The sequence below is a fragment of the Hyperolius riggenbachi genome, chromosome 1, assembly GCF_040937935.1.
Source record: "Hyperolius riggenbachi isolate aHypRig1 chromosome 1, aHypRig1.pri, whole genome shotgun sequence".
Lineage (NCBI taxonomy): Eukaryota > Metazoa > Chordata > Amphibia > Anura > Hyperoliidae > Hyperolius > Hyperolius riggenbachi.
Genome location: NC_090646.1, coordinates 218,596,953 through 218,622,159, shown reverse-complemented (window position 1 = coordinate 218,622,159; position 25,207 = coordinate 218,596,953). Strand labels below are relative to the sequence as shown.

The 25,207-nt window shown below is 43.1% G+C and overlaps 1 protein-coding gene across 2 annotated transcripts in view; it reads left to right on the top strand.

Moving 5' to 3' along the window:
- Positions 1–2,004: 2,004 nt before the first annotated feature.
- The window catches only part of METTL14 (methyltransferase 14, N6-adenosine-methyltransferase non-catalytic subunit), a 57,450-nt gene continuing 34,247 nt past the window's right edge, over positions 2,005–25,207 (top strand). For both annotated transcript variants that reach the window (XM_068280648.1, XM_068280639.1), the window contains exons 1-4: positions 2,005–2,135; positions 7,988–8,076; positions 12,164–12,251; positions 21,525–21,605. In XM_068280648.1, coding sequence (XP_068136749.1) covers positions 2,067–2,135; positions 7,988–8,076; positions 12,164–12,251; positions 21,525–21,605 — 327 coding nt within the window. In that variant the 5' untranslated portion in view covers positions 2,005–2,066. The remainder of the gene's footprint in view (positions 2,136–7,987; positions 8,077–12,163; positions 12,252–21,524; positions 21,606–25,207) is intronic.

Below are 25,207 nucleotides of genomic sequence, written 5' to 3'. Positions count from 1 at the left end.
AAGGGGAATCAATGCGGGAAAACACCGCTGCCAGTATTTTAGACTTCTGGGTGGGCATTCATAGAAATGTATCCATGTGCGGTAGCAGTGCGGAGATTCCCCGAACTAGGCAGGCGGAGACAGGGAAGCTGCAGAGTTGATACATTTTTCCGTGTTCCGCTCTGCTGCAGCTGCCTGGGAGGTTTGTGTGTCTCCATTCACTTACATTACGGTAAAAGAGTCCAGGTCAGCACACCTTTTTCAAGAAAAGAATTTTCTCAATTTATTGCTCCATAAGCACGTGAAAACTTGACAATTGTTTCGGGGCCACGGCGGGTCCCCTTCTTCAGAAAGTGCAAACAAAACGTTTGCACTTTCTGAAAAAGGGGACCCGCTGTGGCCCCGAAACAATTGTCAAGTTTTCACGTGCTTATGGAGCAATAAATTGAGAAAATTCTTTTCTTGAAAAAGGTGTGCTGACCTGGACTCTTTTACCGTATTGTTGAAGTCTGGATGCTGGGGCTCAGTATCCACAGGCCATAGCACCCACATCTTGGGTAAGGTGTGCCACCTCCGCACTTGAACTTTATCATTCACTTACATTGGTATCGCCACATCAGAGGGAGCGGAACTTCCCGACCTCACACCGCTTGGGGTGTTCTTTATGAATTAACATTTTGCTACATTTGTTCCGATAATCACCGCACAAGGCAGTGATTTATCACTCTGCTCGGTAGTGTCATTTTTTTCATGCGGAAAGAGCCTTTATGAATGCTGACTTTGCTAAGTGGTCGGTAAAGTCAGCTGTTTTAAGCATTTCCGCATGCGGAAATGCTTTATGAATGATAGCCTTAGTGTCTGTATTAGCTGGACAGGTAGATACAGATAGATACTACTGACAGGCTATTAGTAGGGTGACTACTGACATTCAGAGTTACAGATTGCCCACAAAGCTCATGGTGAACCAAAACTCAAACTTCTGTTTCACTGACATTCAGAGACAGAAACTGGATGCCCATAAAATACTACCTGTTTCTTCTCTCTTTCTAAGCACAGCTGACTTGTGTGTCCCCAGTGGCGTAGCTAAAGCACTGTGGGCCCCGATGCAAGTTTTACAATGGGGCCCCCCAAGCACTCTATACATAACAATTGATACGGCGCACCAAAACCTGCCAATGGCAACTACAGTGTCAGAGGTGCAAGAAGGGAATGGGGAGGAGTTTGTTAATAATTACCACTATTTAAAGTATCTATAGAAGTGGTTATTATGAGCACAGGACCAATACAGAGCTAATACTGTAGTTGAGGAAGGGCCCTTCGGGGCCCCTCTGGCCCCGATGCGGCCGCAACCTCTGCAACCCCTTTTGCTACGCCCCTGTGTGTCCCCCCTTCCTCCCCTAGTCTGGGTACACGAGTCAGTATCAGTACACATGGTGACTTGCTTGAATGGCTGGTTGGTGGGACAAAGCAGAGCACAGCTCAGAACAGCAGGGCATGGGGAAAGAAAACAGTGCAGTAGTATAATGACAAAGGGGGAGGGGGAAGCCTTGTTACCTGCTTGCAAAAATCCATGTTCATAGCAGGGTGACACCATGCCTACATCTTAAAAATGGAGTGAAAATAAATCTATAGGTAGATTGTAGGCTTGATTAGACCCAAACACAACACATTTTAACGACACTTGAGTATAAGTCAAGAACACAAGAACTTTTTAAAATGGTGCTCTTCTGCCTAGAATGAAAAGAGTTTCTTCTGTTCTCTTTCACAATACAAGTTGTCAGTTTTCCTTCTGCCTCTCTTGCGCTCCTGATGAGTGATGACACTAGTCATATAGCTCGACCATGCATAGTAAGGGCAAACCTTCCAACTGTTTCCTAAAATGCATTTACTTTGATAGTTTAGTAAGCAAATGCGACGTAACGACGAGCAGATCTACACCAAAAAAAATCTATAAAAAAAAGCCAAACATTATGGGGAAAGCGTCCCCTTACTAAACATGGCTCCTGTAGCTTCTCGGTCTTTTGTTGTAGTTTGACGTCATCAGTGAGGGACGCATGTAGCTGGCTAGCCAGAAACGAATGGTGTAGATGATGAATAGCCGCTTGCAGGAGATCCGAGCCCGACAGAAGCTGCGCAGGAAGTTGTTGGCCCAGCAGGTAATGTTCTGATGTGTATCTGCCTGCTATAAATATACGGACGTCTGCTCCACGCCTGTGCTCTGCTGCGCTGACGCCTGAGAGCATGAGAAGAGGGGGGAGGAAGTACAGGAGGGCTTTACAGCACAGGACTTTTTTGTGGAAAAATAAATATATAATAACCCTAAAGAGACATCTGATTATTCATGCATACTGATCTGGACAGTTTATTTATTCCTACTAGTCACTGCCTCATAGTAATTGCATTATGGGGTGCTAGTCTAGCTGAGGGGATCTTCTGGCGCTAGTCTACTTTGGGGGACCCAGCAAGAAATCTTATAGGGAATGGCTTTCCTATCATAGATCTCTATTACAGCACAAAGCGTTGTGATTGGCCAATAGTGTGGGGACTAGTGCTAACCTTCCTGTTCATGGCAATTTGGTTGCAGCCACTAATTTGTAAGAAATAGGAGACCCAGGAGGAAACCCTATCTACATCACTAACTTAGTAGGTGTAAAGTTCCACGAGTGGAGGCAACAGCAGTGCTTGAAGCCCAGAGGCAAAACGCCATGGATGTGCATTGTTAGGCCCCTTTCACACTGGCATGGATGAAAAACCGATCTGTGTAATAACTGATCCATGGAAAGCATCAGTTTTCCATCCATGACCCTCCATTCTGTTAGTGTGTGGTCAATGCGATGCACCGGTCTGTAAAAATTACTGCAGACTCAAACTTGCGGTCTGTTCAGCAGAACGGAGCAATGTGAAGTATCCTTTTGATTAACATGCAATCTGTTCACCTCCGTTCGTGTACGTTCCGTTACGGACCTTTTTTTTTTTTTCCCGTCTATTGTGAACCGGGCCTTAGTGTTTTCTTCTGGGCCCCCTATTTCTTGCAAATTAGTGGACATGACCAAATTGCCATGAACAGGGAGCAGCTGTTGGTCTATATAACGTTTCCTGCTGGTCCCCTCAACTAGACTATCGCTCATTATGTTGTACTAGTAGACTTAAGCCCGTTTAAAAATGGGCTCTAGGTCAGTGTTTCTGGGCGCGCATGTGCCCGCCAACCGCACACCTGGCCGCCCGCCCGCTCGGCTCCTGTCCTCCTATCCTTGTGAGGCTGGGTCCGTGCTGGGCACATGCGCAGTAGCAAAAAGCATGGACAAAGCTACACAGAGACAGGAGGCACACGCAGGGACATAGGGGTTTTATCATATAGGATTATTTATTTTCCTAATGATTATAGTGACTTGTCAGCATAGAAAAACTGAGGAATTTTACTTACTCTAGTACTTGTAAAGGTGTACCCACTAGTGCTGAATTCGACATAAATCTGCAGCATCGGAAATGGCTGCAACTCCTAGTCTCGAAAAGCAGGATTGACCTTTAGGGCCTGTTTACATCCACTTAGCCGCCGGCACTTGTAGTGAGACTTGTAGAACACATCCGAATTGCATAACCATGCCATACATGGTTATAGGGATTCGTGTGTGTCCTGCTGAAAACTACTGCATGCCATGCAGGATCGCTCTGCAGTGTGATTCGGATGGCAAGCCATAAGAGTAATAGGCAGCTTTTCCCCGCCCGACTGTAAGCATTAAGGCTGCTTTCACAGTGAGATGTTAAAGTCCCACGTTACAGAAGCCTGTAACGTAGCCCAACTCACAGAAATGAAAAATCAATGTGCTGTTCACAGTGCCCACGTTGCGTTACATTGTAACGCTACACGTTGAATGAAAGTGCAGCATGCTGTGCGTTATACTGGGCTTTAGCTGCGTTAGACTGCTTGCACGTGCTCAGTGACTAGCCACATGGCTAATTAATATTCACTGCACTGTGGTGAGGTAACCTGGACTCATAGTGTTGTCCGGATCATGAATGAATCGTTCATTTGATCCGGATCTTTTTTGTGAGTTGAATCATCCGGATCATCACAATGAAAGATTCGGTTCACAGTGGATGTCTGTCTGGAAGAAACAAGAACATACAGAATGTACAGTGCAGAGAAAGTATGTCTTGCTAGTCATTTCACCCCCAGTCTGCTTCCCTAGTAAAATGATTCAAATGATTCGGTTCAAAGATCCAGATATTTTCAATGATCCGATTCGAATCATCCGAATCCTTGAAAAGATCCGGACTTCCTATCACTAGCCTGTAGCGGCTGTTCTATCAGTATAGATAGAACGAAAACAGCGCACCAACAGCTGCATAACGTGGCTCAATCTGACATCCAACTTCAACACCACCATGAGTTGCGTTAGGGGCACGTTATGCGACCTTAACGTCCCCTAAAACGCAACGTCTTGGTGTGAAAGAGGCCTAAAGGATGCTTGCAAAAGCAGTGTGAGGCATTGCAAATGACTTGCTCCCTTTCTCAACAGTGCAATAAGAGAAGAAGAAGGTGATCTGGAAACACCTTTGCTTTTTAAGCTAAACCCCTGTATACAGGAAAGATGGAATATTTGAGGCCATCTCAGCTGATGTGTACCGGTGTCCCACAGGGTCACATAACTGTTCAATTTTTGTGTGATCTGTCATATTTTTAAGATCATTCAGACTGAAAGAATCATGTTTAATCAATCATCAACACTAAGGAATCTTGATATTATCTTAAAAGGAATGCTCAATAATGTAATAACAGAGATATGGAGGCTTCCATATTTATTTCTTTTTAAAGAGTATTAGGTGCTTGGCGTCCTCCTTTAGGAGTCCTTTTTAACCCTCATACACATGCTAGATACTTCTCATCGACATTATTTTTCTGACCGTTCTGTACTGAGAATCTAGCTTGTACATGTTGTAATCACATACATATAACACATACGGTACATTTCTTCCAGAGTAAAGTGCACTAAAATGTTGTTTTTCCCAGTTGCAGTAGGTAGTAGAAATATGACCTGGATCCTATAGAGCCTTGCCTGTCCTCTCTCTGTCATGTCATTCTAACGCTTTTACTACAAGTCAAATTTGCCATCTCTGTGAGCTCTCGGAAGGCTTTGGATGCACATGAGTGTGAGCTTGCACATGTACAGTATGGAGCTGCCTGTCTTTGGAAGCATTCAGGGACATGGGTGCTTCCAAGGCTCACGGAGGTGTACTCAACCAGTAGGGCGATTAGCTATAATGGGGCTGACAGCGTTGGAACAAGGGGACTGAAAGAGGACAGGGAATGCTCTACAGAGTCCTGAGCCATCCCTGTCCATAGGTGGAGTATCGCTAATTATCTCTGTTCTTCTGTGCTTTCCAGTCGATATCTCAAGGTAGCTATTTTTTTAAATGTGTGCTCCCAATGACCTGCTGCAGTATAGGTTTGAAATGGTTAGAGGCTCTTAGTACTTCCAAAAATACACACAGTATCCAGTTTCAGGTAATACCTTCTGCAGAGACTTCTGTTAAGAATTATAGATGTCCTATTGGAACATGGGTCCCTCTGCCTCTCTGTGGTTTTTGGCAGTCCTATCTCCCATTCACTATGAATAGACTACACACTTTGGTAACAGGTAATAATGCATATGTAAAGTTTGTATGTAGTTACTTAGTTAACGTTAATTTCGCCTTTAGCTTAGAGCCGCAGAGTGTAAAGGAATAATTAAAAGGAATTCAGTTTGTAGTTAAGGCATTTCTCGCAACCAAACTGGTCATGTTACTTTACTTCAAGCAGGCCTAGAGTGCCAGTACACTTCAGACCCTGGCAGTCCTGGCCAAGCCCAAATCTACAGGCAGTTTTAGGGAGGGACCATAACCTTTATTACCTCTCCTAGGAGGGAACTGAGAGGTGAATAGTGTTCCTTCCCTTCTAGCTCTGCGCTCGTCTAGTCAACTCTTACCACTCATCAGCTGCTTGTACAGTGATGGGTCTGTGGTTTAGGCCAGGGCTTTTCAGCCATTTTACGGATTGTACCACTTTTATCACATGGCATTTTTAATGTACCACCAGTGACTCAGCAAAACCGGCAAAAAATGGATGTGGTCATGACAGGCTGTGGGAGGAGCCATCTGTCAAGGATCGACCACAATTAGGCAGAAATAACACATAAAACAACAACCAACCATAAAATAACCTTCCACTTTTTTCACATGGCAATTTTTTTGCAGATATTGATGCGCCGCATGGTTAGATGAGGTTTTTGCTGCCATTTTAGCTGCCTCATGCTACAGGAGGGATCTAAAATGACTGCAAAACCCTGACCAGGGGGGGGGGGGGGGGGGGGTGCACGGATGCTGCCTGTATCAGGGTTCCGGGTGCTAGCTGGGTCAGACTGCAGGGCACTGGGGAGGTCAAGGTGCTGGCTGAGTCAGGGTACAGGAAGCTGGCTGGGCCAGGGTGAAGGTTGCTGGCTAGGTCAGAGTAATGGCTGAGTTAGGTTGCAGGGTGCTGGCTGAGTTAGGTTGCAGGGTGTTGGCTGAGTTAGGTTGCAGGGTGTTGGCTGAGTTAGGTTGCAGGGTGCTGGCTGAGTTAGGTTGCAGGATGCTGGCTGAGTTAGGTTGCAGGATTCTGGCTGCGGAGTGCTGGCTGGGTCAGGGTGCAGAGTGCTGGCTGGGTCAGGGTGCAGAGTGCTGGCTGGGTCAGGGTGCAGAGTGCTGGCTGGGTCAGGGTGCAGTTTGCTGGCTGGGTTAGTGACCAGGTGCAGGCTGGGTCAGGGTGCACAAGGTGGGTGAGGGTACAGGCTGGGTCAGGGTGCGCAGGTGGATCAAGTTGTAATGGATGCCTCTGCCATCATTACTGACCTCAAATCGGCTGGGACCACCTGATCCTCCTTGTCACTGCTGTGCTTTTACTCTTGGTTCCTCCCCCGCCGCCACTACCTGAGCCCTATTTTCTTCCTCACAATACTACCAGACCTCAGGTCAGAGACATAGCAGAGACAGGGACGGCTCGCACACTACTCGCGCCTGATGTACTACGGATGCGGGAGTGATCAATGACATCACTTCCGCATTCGTAGTACACCAGGCGCGAGTAGCATGCCGGCCATTTGCTATGCCCCAGATCTGCAATCTGGTAGTATTGTGTGGGAGGAGAGTGGGGCTCAGATAGTGGTGGTGGGGGCAGCCCTGGGTGCTGGAGAGGTACCACCATTGGTACGCGTACCACCGGTTGAAAAGCCCTGGTTTAGGCTACACCATTACCAATGTGCCTTTACTTAGTTCTGGTAAGCTATAACTGTGCAGAATAGAGCACAGTATCAAGAATGCAGAGTTCACATGGTTGTATAATCAGGTTGTAGAAGCTGGGCTGCACATTGTGTTCCATCTGTGCGGAATGGAACAAAGTGCGGATTGGACATCCACTACAGTGTTAGTATTGTGGTAGCGGTGTTGGCACCCTGTAAAAAAGGCACAAGAGACAAAAAGGCGGGAGCCCAGTAGTGCAATACGTCAATATAAGGATGGAAAAAAATTGGTGAAAATAAGAATGCTACTCACAAAGGAGGGTTGCAAGGGGCAACCAACCACAGGAAGCAGGTGGAGACCATAAACCCGACTCCACTCGGGGCAGTCCCGGGGGGGAACCAGAGGTGGACGCTCTCTTGGAAAACCGAAGACAAGTGTCCACCGTGGTGACAACCATGGGTATACTGTCACCACCCCTCTAACAGATTATGTTGGGGGGTGTATTAAGCACAAAATAGGGGAAAAGAGGCGCCCTGGGTTAAATAAAAATCTTTTGTCTGTTACAAAGATTTCGTCATTGAGGTAAGACACCTCATTATCTTTTTCATTTTAAACTGTTTTTAGATGCTTTTATACAACCCAGGGTGCCTATTTTCCCCTATTTTGTACTACAGTGTTAGGTATGTACCCTAAATGTGCACCATAATAATGAAAACCTCTTATTCTGAGTACTGTCTTCTTTTATTCTTCACAGTTGGGAGCAGAAAGTGCTGACAATATCGGAGCAGTCCTCAACAGCAAGGATGAACAAAGAGAAATTGCAGAAACCAGGGAACTGTGCCGGTAAGTATGCATGCAATGTGTGCTGATTGTAAACAGCTACACCCCATATTCCTAGACGCAGTCATTGAGATGCTAATCATTCTGATTTGCATGTAATTCTAATTGTGTGCATTTATGAGTTGGGTCAATCAAATACATTTCTGACAATATTGAGCAGCCCAGTTCAGAGCTGCATACAGTTTGCATTCAAGCCAGAATAATTAGCGTGTCATTGACCATCTCTAAACAAAGCCCTTTTCCTGGTACAGCAAGAAGCTCTAATGTCTGTTACACACCATGCAATTTCCCGTCAGATTGAATCGATTAATTCTGACAGGTCTGATCTGATTTCTGATTTTTCGGATCGATTTTCCTATCATTTCTATACAAAAGCGATCAGAAAAATGATCGCAAATCAGATCGGACCTGTCAGAAGTAATTGATTCAACACATTTATCTTACAGGAAATTGCATGGTGTGTACCGTAACTGTTTGAGCTTGGTAAATCAATTGTGCAGTGTTGGTGGATTCCTCAGTTTATGGTTCCCCCAGCTCTGACTTCTCTATTTATACTAATTCATTTTTCATGTTAATGGGAAGGCTGCCTCATACAAGGATTTAATCACCGCCAAAACTCAGTGATTTGCATTCTTTCTGAAGGTGGTGTCTGCGGAAGAAACCAGACCTCTACCGCCTTGGAAACTCATCCATTAGCATACTGGTCATCCAAAACTGGCACTGCCAACATATATGAGGGGGCGTTAAAGTTTGGGTGAAAAAGAGGGCAGGTCAGTCTCTACGAGAGATGGAGGACAGAGGAAAACTCCAGGAAGCTTGCTTTTGTGATTGTCTAGTATTCAGGTAGTGAGGAAATATTATGGTAAACTACAGTCTGGATAGCAACCTATGTGGAGTGTGCAGATGGGAATCCTAAAACATCTTTTGGACCCTAGTATAGAACCTAGGATGGCTTGGGCATCAAACTCTTGAGTACATCTGACAGCGATGGGCAGTTTAGCTTGAGGTGCGTACACACATTCTGATTTGATTGGCCAATCACTGGCCAGTTTTACCACCTCCATGTTTTATGAGGGCTAACTAGTTTTAAATACGAACAGATTTAGTAGGTAAGCTCTAATATTGCATGGAGGTGGTAAAATTGGTCAGTGTTTGGCCAATCAAAATTGAAAGTGTGTACCAGACTTAGTCTGCTGGGATGCAATGTTTGCGGTAATAAACACCTCAGTGTTCAATGTGCACAAAATCTTAAGTGGGTTCACAACAGATCTGCAGGGAATGTATATGTAGAATATAGCAGTACTGTATAATTCTGGCAAATGTAATAAATACTAAACCCACACTGAGCAATATAGTTTATCAAATTATTATGATTTATTTATTTATTTTGAGCTTAATGCTTTCTAAATGCGTGTGGTATTGGTGCTGCCATTAACAAAAGTTACACTTGTTACACGTTGAGCATGTTTTAAAAATATTATAGCTGAAGTGAAAAAAAAAACAAAACGAAAAACTTTTGTAATGGATTACAATTTACGTTTAATTGTCAGGTTGCTTAACAGTTTAGTTTTGTTTTTGTTTTTTTGATTAGGAGGCAGAGTGGCTACATGTTTGCAAACTCCAGGTACCTTTGTATTATCTATCCCCTGCACTCAGAAGCTGTCCTCTTCCAGGAAAGAGTTTTATGGCTGCAATACACTCTATTTTCACTTGGTTCCTGCTAAAGAAAAAGTGTCACTTGCTTACTTGAATGTTAAAAAAGGAACATGGCCTAGGTATCTGCATGATTGGCACTGTACATACGTATTTAAGGAAAGGTGGGGGGAAAGGCTGCGCGTCCCTAAACACATGCTGCAATTGAATGGTTAATCGCACAGGCATACACCGCCTCTGCTAGACTGAAAATTGCATGCCCTGCATCCAAGACAAGTGCTAACATTTATTAAGCTAGGAGGAACTTTAGTTTCCAATATGGTGTGCATGCAAAGTATATTATACTACTACATACTGTACATACGTATGTCTATCTCATCTTGTCACCTCAGGAGATCTTTGAATTATAAAATACATTTTCGTGTAGTACAGCAATACATTCTTAAAGGATACATGAGGCTAACCTTGAGTTTGCGCAGTTCGTGTTTTTGGAAAATGTGCAAGCACAGAGCGCTCCTTGGCGTGGGACCTGATAGACAAGTCAAACTCACCTATAGAAATGGAGGTTACAGGCATGTATTGGCAGTCCTAATGCCCTCCACTTCTCCCATTCACTGCTGTCCAACTCTGTTTGTAAAAGGTCCTGCAAGTTGTCTCAGGCTACGTTTCTGTTAGTGCGGTGCGATTCTGTTGCAGAAAACACATAAACGAATGCGGATATGAATTCGTCTTCACGGCGGCCGGTGTGACAGTACTGCACATGCACGATTTAACCGCGCATGCGCAGTACTGTCACACCGGCCGCCGTCATGACGCCCAGCGGCCGACGTGATGATGAAGAGCGTCCTGGTTCAGGAAGTGGGAGCCTGACACCCGGCCCGGATGTCGGCGAGCTGGTATGCGGCGGAGGGACCGCGAGAAGAGCCAGGACCACGCCGGGGGACCTCCCGACCTACGGTGGGCTGCAGAAATCCCCAGGTAAGTACCAATTTTGTTTATTTTTAGAGGTCAGGGTCCCTTTAAGCTTCTCTTTAAGGCTGTAGCTGACTTTTAATCACAGACCTGCAAAAAGCATGCAGGCGGTGAAGTCAGGACAAAGTCAAGTTATCTGAACTGCATGCTCATTCTGGACCACTGACTGAGCTCACTTCTGGCAAAATAGACATAGAATGGAGGGTCCTATTCAAGATCGGCCTACTGACATTTAAATCCCTGAATAATCTAGGCCCTGGATACATGAAAGATATGTTACAGCTGCGTAGCAATCCCCGCATTCTCAGATCCACAGGTTCTAATAATCTAGTCATACCCAGAGTCCACTTAGAAACTTTTGGTCCCAGAGCCTTCTGTCATGCTGCCCCTACGTTTTGGAACTCTTTACCTCAACAGATCAGGACAGCCCCATCCCTGGACGTGTTTAAATCCAGACTGAAAACCCACCTGTTCAGTCTGGCATTTGCAGAAATATAACTTTTGTTGTGTGAATACTTCATCCTACTAATTACTGAATCTGAGAGAGCCTAAGCGCTTTGAGTCCTATGGGAGAAAAGCGCTATAGAAATGTTATTGTATTGTATTATTGTATTGTATAGAAAGAGGCCCATTTCTGCAAGGGAGCAGAGCTGTGTGCTGGAATCCAGACGGGGCTCTGATGAGTGTTACTACTTACACAATGTGCCTGGGCAGTATAACTTTTTTTCATGAGCATGTCTCTTAGGTTTCCCCCCCCCCCCATTTTGCCAGAGGTGCAATTTAAAGGGGACCTGAAGTGAGAGGAATTTTGGAGGCTTATCTCCTTTTAAACAATACCACTTGCATGGCAGCCCTGATGGCCTTTTAGGCATCAGTAGTGTCTGAATCACACACCTGAAACAAGTATGCAGCAAATCAAGTCAACCTTCAGTCAAACATCTGATCTGCATTCATGTTTAGGGTCTATAGCTATAATTATTAGAGGCAGAGGACCAGCCAGGTAATTGGCTAAGGAAATAAATATGGCAGCCTTTATATTAATCTCACCTGAGGTGTGCTTTAAACCATTAGAGGCAGCGTATAAGCAGAGAAGTCAGGCACTACAGTAGTAGTATTGTGTATTAGAGAATGAAGATGGCAGCCTCTGTGGTCTGTCACTACAGGCTCCCGTTACTGTAAATAGCAGTACTGCTAACACATACATGCAGATTAAAGCTTTGTATACAGGCTACATTTGTGAGTTTCTCAGGTGAAAGTCTAGCTTGAGTTCAGGTTCTCCACAAGGTCATTGACATCATCAGTGATCTGCTGATGATGTTGCATCCTTCTCCATCAGCCACTATTCTAATCTAGCACGGACAGTGTGTGTGCGCCACAATTGTTCCCATTCATCCAACATAAGCCCTAACAATCATTTCAGGCAACAGTAATTGAGTGTTGATTTTTTTTGTTTTGTTCTCTAAAGTACGGCCTTTGATACCTCGGCTCCAGGTCTGAAGAGGAAGCCTCCAGAGGAAGGAGAAGCTGATAAAGAAGTAGTTGAGGAGAGCAAGGTAACTGTCATGAGTGTTTCTTCCATTCTGGTCTTGTTATATACTGCCACCTCCAGTGTATTACATTTTTAATGTTGCTTACAATAAATCACGAATGGACAGGAAAAGGTGACTGATGTTCCAGGTCATTATTCATAGCTGTATTTTACTTGTACCAGATCTTGTGTCACTTGTCTCCTAGATACCAAGTTTCATCCGCAATGAAATGTCTTTCTTTCTTTGCTTCCTCATTTCATTAATTTGTTATAAAGAAAGCTTTTCAAAAGAGCTGTGTTCTTTATCTTAGAATTAACATCATCGTTCACATATTCAGTGCAACAAGAATATCATTTTGTTTTTTGTTTCCGTCTCCAACCAAAGATTAATCATTCGTAGACTGACTGTGGCTGGTTTGGAGACCGTAACACAAATTATTCTTACTGCACTGTTCAAATATTAATCATACATTCTTGTTCACCCTTGGTTGAGGGGTGTTACCATGTTCTTTCCTGTCTATAGAGAGCGACTTTTAACCTGAGTGGGGTCGAATCTAATCTCCCCACCTGCTGTTACAGTGGTTGCCTTGGTGGTAACCCACTTTTGTAAATACCCATATTTTTGTTATACAATATAAATCATCTGATATTAACCTACTACACTATTATGGGCTCTTTGATTATCTCTACTTTTGTTTCTTCATAGTCAGTCTACCATCATTGTGTTTTAAAGTGTGTTTAAATGTTGTCCTTATCAGTATTGTGGTATACATTAAATGTTTTCCTATTTTTTTACACTGGCGTGTAAACATGAATAAATGCTGCAAAAGCGATTACCTTTGCCTACACTTACCATCAATAATTTATAGTGTGTGCTAAACCCTGCTTGAAATTGTTTTTCTAAAATGATCCCACTGCTTCTAAACTGTTCCCTCTCCACACCTTGGTTGTACATTTTTTTTCCTTTCCACTTTTTACCATCACTGTGCTGATTATCAACAACACTTCTCTTCTGCAAAGACTGAGTACAGGAGCATGGGAAAAATTGAGATGTAGACAAATGTATTGTTCATTGAAAAAAGATGTATGCTTCCTGTAAGTGATTCAGTGCAAAGCAGTTATTGCATGTACTGTATAGCTCTGCATGTTACTGATATGCCATCCAGTAATCTAAGCAAGTTAAAAAAGGTTGCTTATACTAAAATCGCCTCAACATATTTTTTTGTACAGAGTGGCGCACAAAAGACTGCCTGCCACGAGCGTGAGACTATGCAGGCAGTCGCTGGCCAGTTGTCATGCGCCTCTTACTCTATCCCTGCTGTGTGTATTCTCTCCAGCTTAACTTGAAGCATGTATCATCTGCATTTGCCCTGTATCTTAATGCTTTCATTTGGCAGAAAAGGCAGGCGACCAAGGCTTCTGTAAAGCTGGACACACAGCAGGGATAGAGTAAGAGGGGCACGGGGACTGGCCAGAGTTACCTGTATACCAGGGCTGTAGAGACGGTACACAAAAGTTCAGACTCCAACTTCTCAGTTTGATACTTCCGACTCCTCTAATTTATATATAACAATCTTGTTGATTGAAAGTTTTGTAAAATAAAAGGCATTTCGTCACTGACAATGCCAGCCCTTGGTAAGAGTACATTTTAGAGGGTGCAGAAGTACATTTAGAGCAGGGGTGCCCAATAGGTCGATCGCGATCTACCGGTAGATCGCGGCCTCTTGGCCGCGTCCCATTGAATTTAGCAGCCAGCAGCTGTATATCGCAGTTTCTGCTGCTGGCCGCTGGAGGAGAGAGCCTGGCCAATCAGGGGAGGGGAGGAGAGAGCCTGGCCAATCAGGGGAGGGGAGGAGAGAGCCTGGCCAATCAGGGGAGGAGAGGCGCACAGGCAATCAGGGGAGGAGAGGCGCACAGGCAATCAGGGGAGGAGAGGCGCACAGGCAATCAGGGGAGGAGAGGCGCACAGGCAATCAGGGGAGGAGAGGCGCGCAGCCATTCAGGAGAGGAGAGGCGCGCAGCCATTCAGGAGAGGAGAGGCGCGCAGCCATTCAGGAGAGGAGAGGCGCGCAGCCATTCAGGAGAGGAGAGGCGCGCAGCCATTCAGGAGAGGAGAGGCGCGCAGCCATTCAGGAGAGGAGAGGCGCGCAGCCATTCAGGAGAGGAGAGGCGCGCAGCCATTCAGGAGAGGAGAGGCGCGCAGCCATTCAGGAGAGGAGAGGCGCGCAGCCATTCAGGAGAGGAGAGGCGCGCAGCCATTCAGGAGAGGAGAGGCGCGCAGCCATTCAGGAGAGGAGAGGCGCGCAGCCATTCAGGAGAGGAGAGGCGCGCAGCCATTCAGGAGAGGAGAGGCGCGCAGCCATCCAGGAGAGGAGAGGCGCGCAGCCAATCGGGTGGAGAGGCGGAAAACTTCCGAGTTCCGACTCCACTCACGCTGCCCACCGGAGCCAGGCCTGAAGACCTGGACGCCACCGGCCCTATATCCAGGTAACCTATACTGAAGGGACCTATACCCGGCTAACCTATACTGAAGGGACCTATACCCGGCTAACCTATACTGAAGGGACCTATACCCGGCTAACCTATACTGAAGGGACCTGTACCCGGCTAACCTATACTGAAGGGACCTATACCCTGCTAACCTATACTGAAGGGACCTATACCCTGCTAACCTATACTGAAGGGACCTATACCCGGCTAAACTATACTGAAGGGACCTATACCCGGCTAAACTATACTGAAGGGACCTATACCCGGCTAAACTATACTGAAGGGACCTATACCCGGCTAAACTATACTGAAGGGACCTATACCCAGCTAAACTATACTGAAGGGACCTATACCCGGCCAACCTATACTGAAGGGACCTATATCCGGCTAAACTATACTGAAGGGACCTATACCCGGCTAAACTATACTGAAGGGACCTATACCCGGCTAGCCTATACTGAAGGGACCTATACCTAACTACATTTCCGGGGGGGGGGGGGGGAGGTGCATTTGAAACACCGGTAGATCTCCTGGCCTCGGCGAATTTTAAAGTAGCTCGCGAGCCGAAAAAGTGTGGGCACCCCTGATTTAGAGGGTGCATTTCATCACTGCCAATGCTAGCCCTTGGTAGGAGTACATTTAGAGGGTGCAGACAGGAACAAAGAACATCTATCGAGCCCTAGACAATCTAACTGTGGGTACATGTAAGAGGGATGTGCAGGTACTCTGCAGGGGAATGAGGGGATTCTTCCTCTATTACACATTCTTCATGCAAGATCTAAACCAGGTTTACGGGTGATAGACAACACCTCTACATTCAGTGTTTTCAGTGGATTCACAACAGCTATGCAGGGAGTGTATCTATAGAGTTCAGTACTACTAGTACTACTGTATAACTTAATTTGTAGTCACAAACACCAATTTAATAACATATTTAATTTGATGAGCGAAGGGAGTTTAAAAGTCATTTACAATGCTACTGGAGATGACAATAGTTACATTTAACAGTGAAATGCCCCCTTTTACATGAGAAATCTATTCCTTTTCACAAACAGACCATCAGGGGGCGCTTTATGGCTGATATTGTGGTGAAACCCCTCCCACAAAAAACTCTGAGGACCATGGTACTCCTGGCAGTTTCCTGTCTGTGAACCTTGTTGCATTGTGGGAAATAGCTGTTTACAGCTGTTTCCAACTGCCAAAAAAGCATGCAGCAGCTACATCACCTGCCAACAGTAAAAATGTCACCATGTAATGTCAGAATGTAAATCAGGGATTTAAAAGATTTTACAATGGGCAAACACTGACTGAATCATGTATACATAATTATTGTAACAATGAAGCATTTTTTATTACATTATTTTCACTGGAGTTCCTCTATAAACAAACTACAACTCCTATAAAAAAGTATGACTTTTTTTATAATATACTAAAATACGTATTAAAATGATATATGAATGTCAGTTTGCACTATGGCTCATCTGGATGTCATAATAGTGACTAGGGGGGGTCAATGAGATGCAAATAATTCTGAGTTGATGCAGGATTATGCAAATTTTCTATGAAAATATATGCATATATGCAGCTTAAAAATTGACGAATTAGGTCCTGATCGATACTATCAATGACTATAATGAGGGTGGAGGAATTGGTTCTGACTGCTCAGGACAAACACAAGAAATTTTATGATACAATGGTCGTTGTGGATTGACTATAGAGAAACAACTTTGGCCCCTTCTCACACCCTTAGTTCACTCTTGTGTTGTGGTTCCACTGGCTGTGAGGCCTTGTCACTCTAGTGGGGGAATATAGATCTGCCTTTTAGAAGCTTTCATTGATTCCCTGCCCTTTTGATCCCATTCACATATACCCTTATATCTTCATTTTTGGTTCTGTGTTACACAGTACCAATTTTGGTGAATATACTGAAGCCTCTTCTGGCAGTGATCTGCTTCTACTCTCTTTCCTTTTCTTGTTTCTTGCTGTTTCAATATATTTTCTAAAAATGAAAAATTGTTCTATTGGTCTTTGGGACCACCTTACCCTATTTCAGTTGAACCCTGTTTTTTGAATTTCCTTATTTGGTCTTGTTCTGTCTCTTTGCATTTTGTTTGTCTATCTTTGGAAATCTATTGCTGGGATCAGGTGCACTGCTCCTCCCATTTTTTTCCTGTTCATTGTATATCAACCCTTAAACCAATAAAACATGATTTACAAAAAAAAAAAAAAAATGGACCACCCAACTCCTGCAAAGGTGCAAATTGATCCATTTTCAAGCTGTATAAATGTAATCACCACAGAATTATTTGCAGACCATCCCTACTAGTGACACAACAACTTCTCAGGCTTTGCTCTTACAGCAGAGATGTTATTATATATAGAAGATTGCTGTGTACACATCAAATACAGTATATGGTCACAGTCAGATAGGTACAGTAGCAAGAAACAGTACATGAACCCTTTGGAATTATGTGAATTTCTGCACAAATTGTTCATAAATGTGATCAGATCACATTTTATGACCAATTTGTGCAGAAATCCACATAATTCCAAAGGATTCACATATTGTATATAAGCGCATATAAGCCAAAATTTTCAGCACAAAAAATGTGCTGAAATGTTACCACCTCGGCTTATATGCAAGTCGGCGGAGCAGTACGTTTGGTGGAGCAGGTTTTGTTCCTGGCAGAGGAACGTTAGGATTGTGCACTAGTGATCCTGCTCTTGCCAGCTGGCTCTCTGCTGTGTTCATGCCCCCATCCCCTGCAGCATGGTGTGTAGAGTGCTCTGCTCAATACTACCTGTGTTCCCTGGCTTTTGGAGCGTGCAAACAAGTGTCAGCAGTGCAGTGATCAGAGATTCTTCCTGTGTGGCAATCGCTGTGTCTCATATCTATGACACCATCTAGTGGAGTCTAGAGACACAGTTGTATCATCCTTGGGGCACATCTGGCTACTGTGGAGGGGGCTATACTGAGGGAGGGGGCTTATACATGAGTCAAGCACTGTTTCCTGGTTTCTGAGGGAAAAGTGTGTACCTAGGCTGATACGCGGGGCGGCTTATATGCGCGTATATATGGTACTATTTCTTGCTACTGTATATCGGATTTAAAAATGAAAATTGGTGACTGCTTTAGTGCAACAGCATAAGTAACTATTTTTTGATTGATTTATTTTTTGTAGACTAAGCACTGCTATTACTGTATATATAATGTATGATGAGTATCATCTTAGAAATAGAACATTTTATCATATTTTTTTTTAAATTCTAGTTTTAATTTATTAGGAGTTGGTGCATTTTCATTATAACTCCAACTCCAGGACCCAAAAAATTGTTCAGAGTCCACAGCCCTGCTGTATACGCGACATGACAAGCAGCCGGACGGTCTTTTGTGCACCACCCTGTAATTATGTGGACTTGGTTTGCTGGTGGTACAATGTAATGAACTACTCATATATCTACGCTCCCAACTACTGTCTGTTTTTGTACTATGTACATCGCTACAGAAGATGTTGGCGCTATATGAATAAAAAGTAATAATAAAAGATTGCTGCTTAAAACTAATAGCTAAATGTGCAAAGTTGTAGAGTAGGTAAACTATCCTATGGAACGTATTGATTGCTTACACAATTTACCAGAAATCTAAAAGTGTATATCAGTGATGGCTAACCTTGACACTCTAGCTGTGACAAAACTACAAATCCCATTATGCCTCTCCCTCCCTAAGTTATGCTTAGAGCTGTCAGAGTATTGCAATACCTCATGGGACTTGTAGTTCCACCACAGCTGGAGTGCCAATGTTGGCCTCTTAACTATTCTGGGTTCAGACAACAGATAAAAGTTCAAGATTTGAGTGGGAGAGGAAAAACATTGAAAAACAAAACTGTTGTCATTCACCTGAGACAGTAAAGGCAAACCTATGCTTTTAAGGTCTAGTTCCTAAGCAAGAATATGGGACTCCAGGGTAATCCTGTTTGAGGCCTAATGCTGGGGATACACTGTACGTTTCTGTACCGTGTATCGACCAGCTGATCCGGCCAGCTGATAATATTCAGCTGGCCCGATCATGCCGCTCGACCCGCGCCCGCGCGATTCCCGCCGGCGGACAATGGCAGGGAATCGAGCGGTGATAAGGAAGCGCCGGCGGGGACAAGCGGCAATCGATCCGCACGGACGAGCGGGGAGGCGCCGGCATCGAGCCGCTGGCTCGATCCGGTGCAATAAACGAGCCGTGTATGCACGGCATAAGGCCTCATTTACATCTAACAAGTGCAGATGGGCGTGTGATCGGAACGCTTACGGGCAGAATGCATGCAGCAGTATGCAAGCGCATCATAGCACATCGTACTGCTGCGCAGTGCATATGATGTGAACGGCAGAAGGGCTGTCTATGCCCTTGTGCCGTTCTTGCGTGTCGCACATCATACGCACTTCCAAATCTGTGTGATGTGAATGGGGGCTCATTCACACTGTCTACTTCTGCCTGCTTTTTATCAGCACATCAATGTTGCAGATTGATACATGTTGCTGAAAAGCGGACAGAAGCAGACAGAAACGCACTAATGTGAATGAGGCCTAAGACTATAAATACAATTCTTTATTTCGTCAGTTTGTTTCAAATGTCCCATTATATTTTAATGGTTTTCGTGCCATTTTTATTTGTGTTTCTAATTATTATTATTATTATTAGTAGTAGTATTATGTTCAATCAATTGTAAAGCACAGTTTATTTTTTTATTTTTTTATTGCAAACAGAATGAACAATGATGGGCTCCTGTTTTTGTTTTGTCAGTAGTTCAAGAGACCATGTGGATCCCTTTTTTTTTTTTTTTTTTTTTTCTTGTGTGTGTACAGAGTTTCAAAGAATCCTTCTGTACATCTGTAGCTCCTATACACAGTTTAATTGATGGCACAGAACCAGGTATTGCTACAGTGACATAATATCTTATAGATATAAAAGAGTCCCCCATTTTTTTCACTTTCTTGGATTTTAGAGTTATTTGAGAATAGAAACATGAGCTATGGGACTGGCCTTTTCATACTCTATACAGTTTCTGACTATTTCCTTGCAGAGAAGCATGTGTTACTGTTCTATTCTATGTGGCTGGAGTGCCTGGACTTGTCAAGGATGTCACTGAGGACTTTGACAACTGATCTTGACTTGCATCTGAAAGTGATGTGCTTCATGTGCTGCGTATGTGTGCATGTATAAATGTGAATAGAAAGCTTTTCCTTGTCATTTGGATCTTGGACAAGTTTTTTTGTTTTGTTTGTTTTGTTTTTTGTTTTTTTGTTTCTTCCCCACAGAGGTTTCCTGTTTGTGGATTTAGTAAGGATTTTTGATTTTGACCATCCTGTTTTGCCATACATACTCCATTGTACTGAGTTATCAAGTCAGGTGGAGGAAACTTGGAGCAGAAGTGGAAAAGCTCCTGAACCAAACAGGGGTTCACACTGGCTGTGCCAGGATACTCATCCAAGTTTGTGTCAGTTTCCTCTATGCATGTCTTGCTGGGGCTCCTGTCTAGGTCTCTGGTGTCTTCTGGAGTCATTGCGTTATTTCAGCATCCCACTTCTTGCTTCTGGAATGGGGTATAATGCTCAGTTGCGGCTGCGGCTCAATTAGTTTCAGAGCCACTGGCCAGTGTCAGTGGCGCACCCACGTTCACGTTCTTGTCCCCAGGAGCTTCCTGTGCAGTACTAGGAAATCTCATGCTGTGCATGCGCAGTACGCTCCTGGGGAATGGAGAGTGAACGAGGATGTGGCAGCCAGGACCATTCGGGCACACTGGCCATCGAATTGCCAGTCACTCTAAAACGAAACTGGGTTGCTTTGGGGGGGGGGGGGTGTCAACTGGAGGATCATTGAGTGATGGTGCGGGCACAGGGCGGCTGCAGGGGGCTGGTAGAAGCCCCATGTAAATGAAAATGTTTTTATTTGATTCGGTTTAGGTTTACTTTAAACAGTAGAACAAGCTAAAAACCATTATTGTATACTATCTTCCTAACTAAATTCTATACTTGTATTAATAGAAGAAAAATCACTATCCATCCCCTTTAATGACTTTTTAAAATGATCAACTGTATGGAAGCAGTGAGTAAATTCATGTCATTGAAAAGCAGTTATACAATAAGAAAAAAAACTGCAGCACTTTACACAAGGGCCCTTATTCAATGTAACTTTTTTTTTCCGAGTTTTCTCCCGGGTAATAACTTTTTGTTTTCTCATTAAAATAACTTTTCAGCACATTTCAATTGAAATAGGATCACAAAGTAGGTGATAAAGCAGTATTAAAATTTAGAGACTTTTCTTGCTTGCTGGTGACAAGGTGAAACCTTAATTGCATGTTGGCCTAAGTATATACCGGTACTTTTATATTGAGAAGATTGTCCATACGACCCCAAAGAGACTTTTGACTTACTTTGGTAACATAGTAATGGCATGAGGCTGATTGCACCTCTTATTGGGTGTCCTGGTGGAGGCCCTGCTAAAGCCAGCTCCCCAGCACTGGTGACGGCACTACTTCAAGCATATAATACTACACAGTGTGAATTTCTGCAGATTGATTCCAATTGTCCTACAAGTCTCCCTGCTCAGTGCATGCATATGGAATATTTTTGGGACAATTTAAAGCTCTATATTTTAGTCAATATTTGTTTAACTTTGGAACTGCCTTGTGATTCTGCTTGTATTTTCTTTGTGTGTGTTAATGGTTTTAAATAATTGTTCCTAGTACATATTGAGTGTGGTATCTGACAAAACTGAAAATTTATTAACACACCTATGTCCTTTTTATCTAAATTCCAGGATGCAATTGAACCACAAAAGGAGGAAGAAAATTTGCCTTATAAAGAAGAAATTTACAAAGACTCCAGTACTTTCTTGAAGGTAAGAAAGCCACTACTACTTGACCTGTTCCAGTGTTTGGTTTTGACTATTAAAGTTGAATTTCTTTTTGTTTCTATATGAAGTGGGGAAAGGTTAAAATCTCCCTTAGATTCCCTGCACACTGCAAGTCCATTTTGCGATTCCGATTCCAATTTGCAATTCCGATTTTCCCTGAATACAATCAACAGAAAAACGGAGGAAAAAATGCAGCATGCAGTAACAATAAAAAAATCGGATGTAAAAAAAAAACACGATAAAAAATCGGAATTGCTTGCAGTGTGCAGGGAGCCTTATGGTTGTTTGTATTCTTCTTGGAGTGATGTCACTTCCTTTGCTGTCTTATCATGTGACATAAGAGGAAGTCACTTCTCTGAGTGTTGTCACTGATGCATGTGTCCTGATTAGAGATTGATTTCCAATTCATTTTTTACTGACAACATTGAATCTTTAGATCCAGCTTATTAGGGGCTGAGGTATCTCCTAGGAATCCTAAACATATCCAGTGGGGGTATCATAAGTGATACAGCAAACATGGAATAGATTTTTTTTTTTCTTTTAAAGTGAAACTAAACTCAGAACTTCTTCTCTGCTCTAAAAGATTCGCCACAGCATTGTAAGGTTTATGGGAATACAATTCTTTATTACAATTTATAGAAATCCTAAAAAAAAACCCTGATGTTTTAACTGTGTTTCACTTTGTATGGAGCACCGAAAAGGTTAAACCTCAGTGTTTACTTTACAGGCAGAGCCACCAGAGCAGTGCTCCTGCAGTCTAATCAGAGCTGCTGATAAGTTAACTAATTAGACTCTTTGATCTGGCTAAACAAACACAGAACACAGAGCAGTGAATTTCTTTGCCAGCAATATGCGGAATGACTATTTATTGTGTGCTGTGCAAGATTGCAGAAGTTATCTGGGTTATGCAGAAACATAGTGGTTTTTCTGAAACGTTAGTATAGGCTTTTGTCTGATTGTAGTTTCATGCAAGCACCCACGGTAAAAATGTACTAGAATCAGTTATATTTTAACCTAAAAATGAAAAAATGCTTGCTGTGGATACAACATGTTTGATTGGGAAGGGACAAAACAGTGAATCAATTGTGCACATTTAGAGATTCAAGTTATGTAAAAGAAATTACAGCTATATAAATAAAATTAACAGCCTAATTTAAAAATGGTATGGGATAGCCACCACACCACACACAAACCTCTGCACATGCGCCCACAATCAAATGACAAGCAACAGAGACCGGCTGGCCTGCTCAGATGATTGGTGATAATGGCCACGATAATATTCCTAACATTTGTATAGCGCTCTTCTTGCGTTTGAGAGCTGCAGCCACTAAGGGCTCGCTCAATAGACCACCCTGCCAGTGTTTGAAAGTCTTGCCTAATGACTCCTTACTGAATAGGTGCTGGCTTACTGAACTATCCAGCCACGACAAGTTGTTGTATCAAGGTATTCAAAGGATAATTTTAATCAATATAAATTATAAACAGTCATTTTGTAGAATGTGTTTTGGGGCAGCAAGCTGAAACTGACAGCAATGGCAGCAATCATCTAGGTAAATTAAGTGTGGCAGCCAGTTTAATCATTGTATATCCCTGGTTAAAGCTGTAATTTCCATGGCTGTACAGCAGCAACAGACCACAGGTCTCACGATTGCCTCTTGGTGAATCCAATATTTCAGGGCCATATTTATTAAAAATTGGTGCGTCGGGAGCAATCTTACTACTACTTATGCCAGCTATGTAGCATGAGCACTGAGTAACACATGCTGCGCATGTAGTGTAACATGGACCTCGCTAATTGCACAATGTACACTAAGTAGTTGGTGTTGAAGAAGAACTTCAGCCTAAACAAACATACTGTCAGTAAGTTACTTTAGTTATGTTAACTAAAATAGATAGGTAATATAATCTCTTACCCACCCTGTTTTAAAAGAACAGGCAAATGTTTGATTTCATGAATGCAGACATCTTTTTGGTTGAAAGGAGGTGACAGGGAGCATGAGACACAGTTCCAACTGTCCTGTGTGCTGATCACCCCTCCCATTTGCTAGGCAACGTGAATAACAACATAGGAAATCCCATTATGCTTTGCACAGCATCAGGGGAAAAAAGCCCGGGCAGTTTTCTTTGATGGGTGGAGCTTAGCTAAAAATGCAGCTAAAAATTATGGTTTGGTAAGAAAAACAAAGTTCTGATGCTGTGAAACTGTTAAAAAAAACACCAAGCCTTTTCAGTTCTGCTGAGTAGATTTTTAGTCCTGAGGTTCACTTTAAGTAACAGAAATATTGTGACAGTTAAATTTGCAAACTCAAGTTTTTATCTTCTAAAACTAAATAAGAATTTAAGACTTCAAGTAAGTCCTATTTTATATAGCTATAGTATTTTATCTCATCAGTTTATTTCCACTTCAGGTTCACTTTAAGCGCTCATTACAGTCCTGACATGATTTAGCCTCCGTATTTCTTGGCTTGCTTTTTTTATTGATGACTGAACCCAAAAGGCAGAAACTATCTCCCGCTTCAGCTTTCTATCACAGGTGTCATTACTCACTGACCTTTTACTGTACACTGGCCAGAAATAAATATTGGTATTGAGTACCAACATCATTATTCACTGTGATGATCAAGTGCTGTCTGTGGTAAAATGTGCAGAGTTCTTAAGCATCCACAAACAGTGAACACCCAGCTTAACAGCATTGTATTTCCCCACTGGTGCTTTATAGGTAATAGCAAAATACCTGTTTCATTTCATTTACCTGTTTCATTTTTACTAAAGTAAAATAAACTTGACAGCAAAACATAAACCAAAGTAATAGTGTTAACAATGATGTAAGCGGTGTATTTTTAAAACGCATGAATTTGTAGATGCTGGGCACTGAGGCGGTCCCTGAATTATCAGTTTGGTGGCTATACTGGAGTATGCAAACACAGCTGTATAGAAGGAAATGAGTATACCTAGCTTTGTCCGTCATGTCAGCATTTTGATATCTCTAACCGTTATCATGCTTCTTCTTGTACATTGATGTCCCGAGATCAGCAGCAACTCAAAACTGGTACTTTTTGCAGCAGAATGCTAGAACAGACAGTTGAACAGATTCTATGTATTAATAACATCCATGTACACTTGTCAGTTAGTAATGGATTTGTTACAGGATCCGCAACGCAAAAATCTGACCTGCATGATTTTTCCAGACAGCTGATGCGTTTCCCGCTGTGGTGGAAACGCACCTTCTCCAGACTCCCAACCGGACACAAAACGCCATTGGAGCAGACACTGGTCTATCCACTTCGAACAGGCTGTTTGTGAACCGAGCCTTATTTATTTAAATTTAAACTCTAGAACACCTTCTGACCCCTCCCCCATCCTCCCTGGCTGAACCAAAGATACCCCCATGCTGGCTTAATTGCAGAGTCTATTGGCAGCAGAGTGTGCTTTATTATTATTTATTGTATTTATAAAGCGCCAACATATTACGCAGCGCTGGATAATAAATATATACAATGATACAAGGATGACATACATAGGGTTATACACATAGAACAGTTATACATACAAATTGTACAAAATACATGATCATGCGATATGGGCTG